Raw genomic sequence first — 12676 nt, forward strand, 5'->3', positions numbered from 1 at the left:
ATTCTCGGCAGCAATTTCTATACTTTCAGCATTTAAGGCAGTAAGCAATTCCTGAGCACTACAGCCCCTGGGATTTGAGAGCTTCAGATTCTGTATTTCAGCCATGGAAAAGAGACCTACTAAGCTCTCACACTGGTTACTGGAGGAGTCAGTAAAATAAAGCTGAAGTGCAATACATGCATCCAGTTATAACCCAATGTTCTCCTTCTGAAATTCAGAAGGATTTCTTGTTTTGTTTTCATTAATGTACCTTTTTCCTCCCATTTTCACTGTAGCCTACTAGGTACTAAACTTCTGGGTTACTCTTCTCCATTTGAAATTTAAGCACTACTAGGAACACAGCTAAATTCTAAGGCTAATTTCAATACAAGTTTAAGGGACGCAGGAAAATGGCACAATTTCCATCCTCCTACAATTCTGTCTAAGTAGAAGAACGTGTAATTTTAAGCAGTGGCTGGTGTACTTTAAACAATTATATGGTCTCTTATGCCTTCCTACTGTATCTCTCTTATCAAGCTTTCTGGCAAATAAATTACATCTACTTCAATCATGTATCAGTTGGACCCTGCAGTCAACTTCAGAGGGGACACATACGGGACTGTAAATAATATATTCACAGCCACATTTGAAAATAAATGATCACTTTCTGGCAGGATGGAAGAATTTAAATTATACTCATTTAAATTATCTCAAATGCAACTCTGACTGTTGCTGCTAATCTTTGAAGAGAAGTAATAATCCCATATGAATTTTGATGTCAGGTGTTTAAGAGGAATAAAAATACAATGTGATATCAGATGGGGCAAAGGACCAAGACTGCAAAGCTGAGTAGTGCAATATGCCACTTGAGAACCTCCCAGTAAAACAGTATTTTCTCTCTACTGTCCATTAATAAAAATATAGACTTCTTGAAAACATGGCTGTTAATAACTCTTTCAGGTTTGCTTTACTTACTTAAAGAAAATACATGGCAATCTCAAAAAAACTCCTTGGAATACTTCCTTTTCCTTACAAATCTTCCTTTTCCTCAAATCTATCCTTTTGGTTAACAAAAAAAAAATTCAAAATATGTGGTATCTGCAGGTATCAGCAGCAAATCAGAGAAAGCACTAGCTTACTTATGCTTGTGCTAGCAGTCTAAATAGATAACACAAGTATATTACAAGATTCTGAGGAACTCTGGATAAAAAACACTGTATTTTTACTAAATTTTATTGACATTTTTTACAAGGACTGCAGTACAAACTCACAGAGCCTAGATATTCCTTGTAGCTGGCAAAAAACCCTGTTAGTCTAAATGGTAATCATTGTTTACTAGCTCATATACAACTCTTAAAAAGCACACCTGAATATTCTGTGTATTAATTGTGGTAACTGCTTTGAAAACAATTACGTTGAAGAACAAAAAATGTAAATATAGTACCCCAGCTCTTGCTCATTTCCACTTACCATATATCCATAGAAATAAATATGCCAACTTTGAAAATTTGGATATTTTATCCTTGGTTATATTTATATTTTTCTGTGAAATCATTGTGTGGTATTACAAAGCCCTCGAGATTGTTGAGAAATTTAGTTACTGTGTATTTTTGAGTCAGATTCTGCACAGAGTTAGAGAGATACATACTGAAGCAACCTGATCAAAGTCAGTCTTTACTCTGGGTTTGTGGCATTTTTTGAGATCAGACACTGGCTCTGAGAATTTTATTTTCATGTGAGATTTAACTTCAAATACGGTCTCCTTTGCTGTTTGTTTGAAGCAAAGAGACAATTATTAGTAACGAATTTTACTGGAAGATGCATACTTCTATCACCCTTTAAAATTCAGAATACAGTTTGCTTCAAGACGAAGCTTAAAACAACACTAAGACATCTCTATCACGCAATGAAATGGCATCAATATGTAGTAAAATAGCCATTAAAGAGCACACACATCTGAAGGCAAAGCATAGCTCCTTTTTCTCTCTCCTTATATATGCACCCTAACACATATGCAGGCTGTCCCTTGTACCACACTACAAATCCTCTGCATCACTGAGGTTATTCCAGATAGTCACATGCATATTAAGTGCATCCACTGATACATCTAATTGAAGCTCAAGAGGCTTCACTTCATATTAGAATAAGTATAACCCATACTGAGCCTTTTCTTCCTCCCATATGGTTTCCTGAACTTATCAGTCATCCAAATTGGTTTTGAAGCTATGTTTAGTTGTGTGTAATGATATATGTACTTCCTCAGAGCCTACTTCATCACCTCTTTAATCTTTAGCCAAGATTATCCAGAGTACTACTCACTAACAAAAACTGGCAGTGTATTTTGCTTAGTAATGTATTTGTCATTTTATCAGATGTTAAATTTACCCACAACTGTAGCTAAAGCCCTCCAACAGCTCTGACATCTGACATCTGAAAACATTATTCAAATCACCCTGTCAATCTTTCTACACTTTTTCTATCTTCTGAGTTGTACAACAATGAAATCTCCCAGCTTCTCCTCAACTGCTCTATCATATAACAAAATAAATTCAGAGAAATGTTGATACATTTAACTGTTCATTCTTTTCCAGAGCCTTGGCCATCTGAAGACTTACTATTGCCTGTAAAAATTAACTGCCTCCAGGAAGCTGATCTACACCTAACTCATGTAGAAAACTAAACAGGAAAAGAACTGCAAACACCAACATTTTCTGTCTACACAAACTGTTGAAATATTTTTGAATACTTGTAAAAGTTTGTGTATGGTTTTTCTTCAGCTATCCACCAGTACTGCTACACATTCTGAAAACAACAAGAGTTTATTTTATGATCTTTTAGGAGAACGGTGAGTTCTAAGCAAATATTATCTAATATCAGCAAATAAATGTTTAGGTTCTTAGAATGCAAACAAGAATATTCACACTAGAAACCTGACTCAGCCGTGACCTTTCAAAAGCAGCACAAAGAATGTACCATATGATCTGTATTTCTAATCAAAACACCCTGAATTTAAAATGGCAAATATTTGCAGTGGATTGCTTTTGTACAAGGTAAAGACTCAGAGCTCTTGTACAAAATTGTTCATACACTAATACTAATTAAAAAATAATATTAGGAAAACATTGGCATGATGCTGTGACAGAAACTGGTGGATAACAGCGTGATCCGCCATTACTTTATCCCTTTTAGCTCTCTTTCCTAAATGGCAGCACAAACCCAATTTTCCTCCATGATCTTACCTATAAATGAAAGGAGCTACCGTGGCAGTGTTGGGGTGGCTGTATTGCTGTTGCTGAGGAAGCTGGACTACACCATTTCCTGTGCCCTGGCCACTGCCTGCAGCCATCGAGGCTGACAGAGCTGCAGAGGATCCTGGGGTGAGAGCAGCACTTGGTTCTTTCCCTTCAGAAGAAGCAAGACCAGAGGAAGGAGAAGCCTTCTCACTAAGCTGAGATTTTGGTGTTGATTGGGACTGGTTTCCTTTTGTAGTCCTCAGTTTTTCAACCTCCTTACTCCCTGTGCATGCGGAGGAAGTGCTCTGCTTTGCTGTTGGCACCTTTGATCCAGGTTTTGGGATCCCACTAGAAGATGATACTAAATTTTCTTTCTTGGCTGCTGTTGTCTTGCTTCCCTTTGGGATTAAGCTTGCAATTTTTGAGCTCTTCTTTGTAGATGATTCAGTGACCTGATCCTTCTCTTCCTTGACTGCTTTCTCAGTGCAAACTTTGTTTTTGTCCCTGTTCTTTTCCTCTTTGTCCTTTGGCTGTAGCAAAGACTTTTTATTGCTGAGATTTTTGCTGCCAGCTTTCGGAGGGGTTAACTTCGGTGATACTTTGGGACTGCTACTTGTGGAGCCGCCGCCGTTCACCCCACCACTTAAGACATCCATTTCACCACACTCTGAAAAGTTGTCATCCTCTCTCCCACTGTCACTGGGTCCTGAGCTCAGTGACAAAGGAGGTCTCAGAGCAGTCCTAGCATTAACCAGCTTGAATTTTTCCAGCATAGATTTTTGACCAGAAGAAGGGGGCTTAACGCCTTCAGAAGGGGGTGGCTTGAGCCTGTCTGAAGTTGGAGTAGGGGAGGTTGCGGGACTGGGCTGCTTCACAGACAGCATGGTAGAGGTCGCACTGTGTTTGACATTCATGGATTTGCTGCGCCAAGGCTTGCTGGCACTTGGAGAGGGTATGGCAGAGACCGGCTGCTGCCCGGTGCTGGTGGGATGCTGCACATTTCCATTCATGCCTGCAGAGGGGTGAGGGCCTTTTGGTGAATCTGCTTAAAAAACAGAAAAAAACCATAATGGTATAGTTACTCTTCCATCACCTGCTTGAAGGTGATGTCCTACTCCCCTGGCATTTAAGACACACTTACATGTGATCTATAATAAACATAATTTATATGTGCATAGAACATGAAGGATGCTAACAGAAAACACCTATCTTTCCTCCTGTGGAAAGAGGGCTTTGGTGGATCGATGCCGCGTTTTTTCCACAGGGTCCCTTGTGGAGACGTTTAGGCAGCGCTCTGCCAGCACCCACGCCTGCACACAATCTCACCTTCGCAGGTGGTTGCGAACAGCCACTCACACACACACAGTCTGTGCACGAACCGGAGACAAAGTAGTGACAGGGGTCCAACACACTCGAAGGAAGCAGGGACAAAGAACCAAGAACGAAACCTGAGTGTGGTTTTCTCTCTAAGGGTCCCAGAGCCGGGCACAGCATCAGAAGCCAATGGTCTGAGGGCTAGGGGGCAGAGGCAAGGGTGAGTGACACAACAGGGGCCAATGGGAGAAGGGACGAGAGGGGGGAGAGAGTCAGTAACCTGTGGAATCTTGGTAAAGGGAGAACTTTATAGCACAGAGGTTTACTGAGAGACCACTTTCAAAGCAACATGGGGAGTGTAAAGTGGACTTTGCCACCGCAACATCCTCCATTATGATGGTATGGTTTAATACTTCCACAAGCCCAAGAAAGCCTCAGAAACACCTTCATTACATCAATTTCATTATAAAAATCAAACCTTCCAGTTTAAGATTTTACTTTTAATATGTAATGAAGAAATTCTTCCAATCACCTGTTGATAACAAAACACTGAGACATAGAAGAAAAAAAGAATGCTACAATTCCAGCAGAAAACTAAAACTGGACAAAGATGGGTTTGATGTTTAGTGCTAGAAAACCAAGGTTTTGGGGAAAAGGAGGAGGACTGAGTAATACTGAAATTAAATGGATAAAATCAATATTCATAAAAGCAAAAAAGACAGGTGACTATACATTTTTTAGTTTTAAGTACTGTTAACAATATTTAGCAGCTCACTTCAGGAATTTATCCCAGTACACCTTCATAGGTGGGAAAAAATTTTCCAACAATTTCACTGGTGTCAGTACTTGAAAGTTATAGTGATATATCATCTGCACGGGTACAGCAATGATAGTTGGTTTGGGTCTGAACTCAGGTAGGTACAGAAGGCTCTGGCACATTCACTACATTTATGTCACCCAGGACTTCAGTGAATCTTCAGAATGAATGAGAACAAGGCTCCCTCTGCAATAATCAAATGATGCCAGTAAATAGGTGTGATTTTCATCATCTAGCCTTATTAAGCAAAACAAACCAATGAATGAAAGGGTTAAGATCTTCTGTATGAAGTTCAGATTCCCAAGACATATCTGATGTATAAACACCATCACTCCTGGAGCACCAGAGAAATGGAGTGGTAATGGCAATCAAATCATGTGGTACATAGCTATTTCAGCAGCTGATGTATTTTCTTTTAGTGGAGCTATCTTGTCTTGCCATTCAGCATTGAGACTGTCAGTGATTTAGATGTAAGCCTGCCTATAGTATACTGAATTCTGTACTACAAAAAGCCCATGAAACATGCAGTGCAAATACAGTCTGTGTAATGACAAAAGGAGTGCTTGATGCCTAGCATACACACATAGTATGTCATACCTTGGGGCTCCCCTGTCTGAATCAGATCTTAGAACGCTGAGGACATTTGTCCCTTCAGCACAGAGTATGAAATTATGCATCATTTCCATTTTTGCAGTCTCAGTCCTAAACCTCAAGTAAAGATTCAACTACCCATCTGGAAGTGTGAAGGCTGCTAATGCATTCAAGAAAGGCAGAATTTTAAGAATACTGAAAGGGAAGCTGGTTTTCCTTTAACAAGAGAATGCAAACATAGCAAAATTTACTGCTCTGGATAGCATTAAGAAGTTCTAGTTCAAAAATATAAAAAAAAAATCTGAGCAAAAGTAACATGACAACATGTAACATTTTTACTTGTTTAACCCTATTAACAACTAGTTCCATTAAGCCAATCACCTCCACCTTTATAGATGCTATATAATTCCATCTGCCCAGGGTTTTTTGTGTGCTCTTCAGCCTGGTATGCAAATGCCACAGCGCTACATGGGCAAAAAAGGTTGATGAAGGGACTGGAGCATCTTTCTTACAAGAATAGAGTGGGAGAGTTGGGCCTGTTCAGCCTCCAGAAGAGACGACTGGGAGGGGACCTCATCAATGTATACAAGTATCTGGAAGGAGGGTATCAAGTCAGGCTTTCCTCAGTGGTGCCAGCAATTGGACAAGACACAACAGGCAGACCCTGATGCATGCGAAGTTCCACCCAAATATGTGGAAGAACTTCTTTACTGTGTGGGTGACTGAGCACTGGAACAGATTGCCCAGAGAGTTTATGAAGTCTCCCTCACTCGAGATATTCAAAAACCATCTGGATGCAACCATGTTCAATGTGTTGTGAGATGACCCTGCTTGAGCAGCGGGGTTGCACCAGATGACCCACTGTGGTCCCTTCCAACCTGACCCATTCTGTCATTCTGTAAATGAGCTCATTCCACCTTCACAAAAGGTTTCAAGCAGCTCTACTGAGTCCTGTTCTAAGCAAGAAAACATTCACTGGTGAGGCTTGCTTCAGAGTATTTTTTGTGACAGGTGAAGTTACAGAATATTCCCCAGGCTCCAGGTTGCAGCACAGAGCACCTTTGGTGGGCAGCTGCATAGCTGATCCCTTGGGACCAAGGCAGGAATTATGGCTGGGCCCCTGCTCTTGTCTAGTGAGCCTCAGATGCTGTAAGAAAGCCTGGGGCCAACCACAGCTGTTGGAAATTACTGCAGCCCTCAGGCTTTCTTAATTTATACCAGGAATCAGCCACAGGGCTGATAGCTCAGAAGTGGGTGTGCACTTGCACACATCTTGTCTTGCATTAAGCTAGCCCTAAATACACAGGAGGATTGGGATCTTAAGCTAAACCAATAATTTTGCAGAAGAACAATTCACCATAAGAATATGCAATGCTAATGCAGAGTACATGTAACAATCTGTGAACAGTGGGATGCCACTACATTCTGTTTTATTAGTTTTGTTACATATTTATGGCTTCAGGCTATTAGTTTAACTACAAAAACAAACAAACAAACAAACAAACAAAAAAACCCCAAGAAGTGTTCTGATTAAAAAGAAGAATGCCTGCCTTGCCATATTTCCAGCTGTATAATACTAAACTCATTAAGGGGAAAAATGTAAAAAGAAGAGTATTTACTGTTTCATCAACAGCTTGTTCTGCTACATATATAGCAAAAAAATACAGGTTCCCGGACCCACTGGTATTTGTTTGATCCCTATGTCACAAACCATAAACAGCAACAAAAAATTACAGAGAACTTTAGCTTGCCATTAATTTTCAATTAAAAGGGCGTCCTTAATGTTTCTGCAAGGAATGTGAACTGCATGCTCTCAAGAAATATTGACAACCTGTCTGTATGTTTAAAAATACGGAATTAAAAGATCTATTTCCCCCTCACTTCCAGCACAAATGAATTACTTGAAGCTGCACACAATTAACTGCTTTCTGCATGTTCAGTTGGGCTTGGCTTTAGCTGTTCATTACATGAAACCTGTCCCCACCTTGTGGTGATTTTGAGACAGAGTGAACCCAACCTATGACAAGGATTTCTTATTTCTGTAAACTAAATTTTACAAGAAGTCAGTCTTCTATTTCAGGCTTAACCCCTTATTCCTGAGATGCACAGTCAGCTTCTGGTGAAAACGGTTTTGCATTCTGCTTGAGAAGTCAGTGCTTCAGAGCTCAACCTCCACTGTAAAAGCACAGCAGAAACATCCCCAGGTTTCAGCGCAAAAAGGGAAATTCCTACCAGAACCCAGCAAGACCACGATGATCAAATGGACATTTTCAAATCCACTTTTCATAGGCTGTTGAACAAATAAAGGACATGTGAAGAGTTGAACTTGGGCCCAGTACATAATCAACCTCCTTTGTCTTCTGCGGCCTTTACTGTGTGCTGTGCTGCTGGAGAAGACAACCTCTGTAACAACAGCTCCTCCACTGCAGCAAAGTTAGGTATAATAATCTAAATATTCAGGCAGGCAGATCATCCAATTTTAGTCACTCACAATAAAAAAGGTTAGTAGAAAATGGAAAAGTTGCAAGGGGCTGCTATAAGGATATTTGAAGGAATGGGAGGTCTATCTAGTGAGATTAAAAGAATTCCGCTTGTTCAACTCTCCCTTTCTAGCCTTCCATGAGAATGTAGCTACCCCTTAGCAGCACAAGAGGACACCTGGAAAAATAGTGGCACCAAAAGAAACATATACAAACTAATTATAGATGTACATACTGGCCAGAGATGAGCAACAATTTGCATCATCACACAATAGAGTTCCAGGACAGAGTTTCTCAGAGTTAGAATGGGCAAAATAACGAAATACTGTTAAAACTGAGTTTGGAGAAAACACAAACACCATTTTACATCATTAAATTATATTGAAAAGCTGACAATAAAACCCCATGACATAGAGACCTTTACCAGTGTTCAAATACACTGTTTCTCAGATCTAAGGGCTAAAGATTTGTTTTAAAAATGTGGCATGAATTAGAACATTATATCTTTGCTGTACTCAAAATGTGCTGCTTTTCCACCACCTAATAGCAATCTGAATAATAACTTCATTTAAATAGTTTAATTTTCCTAGTTTTATTTCTATCTTTATGTTATTAAGTCAGAGGCAGATAAATCTGATGTCTGAAAAGCAGGCATGTTCTTTGAAATCGAGCAGTGAGCTGCAAAGTCCAGCAAAAATAAAAAACAATCTCACTAAAGCTCCACAAACAAGTTTCAGCTAATGGCTTGTTTAATGTTTTGGTGCATTCTGTGTTTCTGACTTAACCAGAGCTATACACAATTGTCACTATACACCTGTGTCACACAATGGACCGCGTCAGTCGGTGGAAACTGGGCTCTGCTTCGCAAAGAGCAAACCTGCATTTGCTCAGGGGAGCCAGGTTTCTGACTGTGTTGAACTACTCCCTAAGCAATGTTCAAAGGAGATCATATCAAAGAAAGACTAAATAATGGAATACTAAATAAGAGACTGATTTCACATCTTCTTTTGGATGACCTTCAGGTCTCCTTTAACTCTGTGACTACATATCCATTCCCCACTGTGACTGAGTGACCGTGTTATGCAGGAATGGATTACAAGTACTACCTATAACTGGATTTTAAAAAAAATCTTATACTGTATATGTTTTCTGAGGTCTCCTTATAGCACATACAAGAAGGTGTACAACAGAAAAAAATGTAACAGTGGTCTGACCTTGAAAAGGTTTGGAGGTCCCAACATCTAACAGCTATTTACCTAGCACAAGTAATTTTTTTGTCTCAGGTATTAGGGCATATAGACTGTGCATCTATTAAAAAAAAAAGCTGTTAAAGTTATCTTGCTCCAAGCATCTGCATCAGAAGCAAAAATTGACATATAAGGTCTATTACTTGTGCAGCACTGTAAGGAAAAATCAGTTTGTTACTGTATGATGACACTATTTTTTAAAAAGAGGGGGTTTTTATTATTGCTATAGTAAGGGTTGAAGTTTGTTTCTAAACAAATTCTTCAAAAATCTCAGGTTACAGAACATCCTAAAATACTTTTAAAAATATCAAAAAAGTACCTGGAAATATCATTTTAATATTCAAAAATTAGTCACTATAATGACTAAATTTAAAATATAGCAAGGTACAGTTGATTTTCTCTTTAGGTAAAGTAGCAGCACAGTGTACTCAAACATAGGCTCTTGTGTTCTTTTAGGATATCATGAAAGATTATCACTTTGCTATCCTTGCACTTACAAAAGTAATTTTCTCTAATGAACTTCTGCTTTATACCCTAAAACAAACTTGTATTTATCTTTGATTATCATGCAAATTAATGTTTTTTCATCCATTCTGCTGTTTTGATAGGAAAAAAAAAAAAAACAGATGGAAACATCTCAAATAGAATAGTCTGTAGATATGCAACATTACATCTTATATTTTCTGTAAAATTAATTGACTTTACAAAAAAAGCCACCCCCTTATCCTCTTGCAAGTGATGACTTCACTAAAAACCTCATCAAGGTTCTCATTCTCTGCTGTAAAGAAATGGGGAAGTAAAGAAATACATCATGCAAAAAGTCACATAAATGTAAAACGCAATGCAAACCTTAGCAGTCAAAAGACAGTTTCCAAGTAATGAGCTAAGAATATCAGTATCTACAAGCACGTCTCACCTTGAATCATTTCATTCTCACATATTTCAGTAACAAACATGTCAACATTACGAAGCAATTCTAAAACCTAAACTGCTGTACATACCTTCACTCAAGCAGCCACATCTACTTCACTATTGTATTTGTGAACTATACAGTGTGTGCTCAGTTTTCCCTCTGATCTCTTTCTAGTTTTAGCCTGGACGTCTTGACACAAACAAGTCCTTGGTAAAATAAAACCCACTATAGAACTATGTGAAACATTCAATCCTGATAGTAAAAATAAAGAAATAACTATTGAAAGGATGGTTTTATATCTTCAGATACAGCTAGGGGCAAAGCGTGTTCATCAGAATTTTGTAAAAAAAATCTGGATAGCTGCCTGTTGCTTGGATGAAGAACATTCACTGCATACTTGTTCCTCCCACAGACCCCAAGGATGCAACCGGGTACTATGTATATTGTATCATTTTCAACTGGATTCTAACCCAGAGATATGAATAAAATGCTGTTCATTACACAAAGGGAGAAAGAAGGGGAGGAAGGGGATGGATTAGTTACACAACTCAGAAAGCTGCATTTTTGCATTATTCTTTTTGAGATAAAGCCTGAAGAGGCACATTTTCCAGAAAAATAGAGTCAGGGTGAGGGAAACAAAAGGACCCAGGGTACTCAGTTCATTGTTGTTAATGGCTGCTCCAAATCCCTGCAAAATTTCATTTCACTTGACTTAATTTTCAACACTTTGTTCAGTATTATACACACACTAGGTAAGATTCTGAAAGAATAGATACATGTAACATTTTGGTGCAAATATAATATTATGATTCTTCTCCATTAGAGGCTAAGATGCAAAGTCCCCTGAAAATGATGGCAGTATTCCTTTGGGTAAGAATAGATTTGAACTTGGAATAAGATTATAGGTATCCGATATGGATTAACTTTTACTTTGTAAAAGTCACCCTGTGATACTTCCATCAAAGATGAATACAATATAATTATGACATCTTGAAAGTGTTCACATCTGAACTTAAATCCCAACTGAACCACAAGTCCTAATTCAGACCCCAATTTCCATAGGTCTTCATTACCAAGTCTAAATACTACATTCACTTCTTTGACCCTTGTGGATGTCTTTTTTACCCTTCTTGTGTGTTATGAAGAGTAAACTTAGTAACCTTAATCCCTTACCTTTTTCATTTCCATTTGCATATTGTGGAGGCTTGTTTTTGTCAATGCTGTTAAAGCTCTGACTTCTCCGATTTAAATTGGAAGCTCCCTGGACCTTGGTACTGCTGCCTGCAGCTGGCACCCTTGAGGGTCCTGGAAGCCTGGAATGGTGAAAAAACTTAGTGAGGAATCAGTGAGAAATCAGTTCATTTTATGAAATGAAACATATAGTGGAGACAGTATGCAAATATCAGATCACAGTTTTAGACCAATTAAACCCAATGAATCGTAAGCAACAACGAGCAGGAAGATTCAAATTAGTTAAGACTCCACAAATGAAAATAAAAGCTTATCCTTACGCACACAAAAGGGAAAAAGATACTTTCTAGAGTCACAAGACATATAAGAAGATGCTTTGCATTTGCCGTTAACATTGCTAAAACAGATTCACCCTAACAAATATTAAAGTGCAATATCAATCTTTATTAAAATCTGTCACTTTTGGAGAGCAAGTATTAAAAAGATAGATTAGAAAGCACAGCAATACATAGTTGAGAAATATTTTGTATCTCTAATAAATGTTTCACAGCTGTGTTTAGCATAAAAGCTGTCTTTTTAGTTATCTTCTTCAGTTATTTTTCAGAAGGCTATTGCCTAAAATACTTCCACCTTACTATTTTAAATGAAAAATATTGAAAATACTTATTTTTATCTAGGTGATACAGATGCATTTATACCTTTTAGATGGAAGTACATAATGTAGACTATACAGCGCATTTCTTAGTATCTGCTGCCACCATCTGAACCTTACTGTGTGGCTATGCTAAGGAAAAAAATGTAGATTCTTGTTGTTTCTGGCATGTGTAAGCCTGCATCTTTTTTAATCTCTTTTATGTTGTAAAATACCTTAATTACATGCCTACTTCAAACTTTCCGAAGCACCTTTGTGG

At 38.4% G+C, this 12676-nt stretch overlaps 1 protein-coding gene across 2 annotated transcripts in view; it reads right to left on the reverse strand.

The window, feature by feature from the left end:
• Positions 1 to 12676, reverse strand: part of NAV3 (neuron navigator 3) — a gene marked incomplete at both ends in the record, with an annotated part of 256615 nt that overhangs the window by 124923 nt on the left and 119016 nt on the right. For both annotated transcript variants that reach the window (XM_082281105.1, XM_082281104.1), the window contains 2 exons: positions 3219 to 4254; positions 11748 to 11887. In XM_082281105.1, the coding sequence (XP_082137231.1) occupies positions 3219 to 4254; positions 11748 to 11887 (1176 nt within the window). The remainder of the gene's footprint in view (positions 1 to 3218; positions 4255 to 11747; positions 11888 to 12676) is intronic.

This window comes from Coloeus monedula (genome assembly GCF_965178545.1).
Source record: "Coloeus monedula genome assembly, chromosome: 4".
NCBI lineage: Eukaryota > Metazoa > Chordata > Aves > Passeriformes > Corvidae > Coloeus > Coloeus monedula.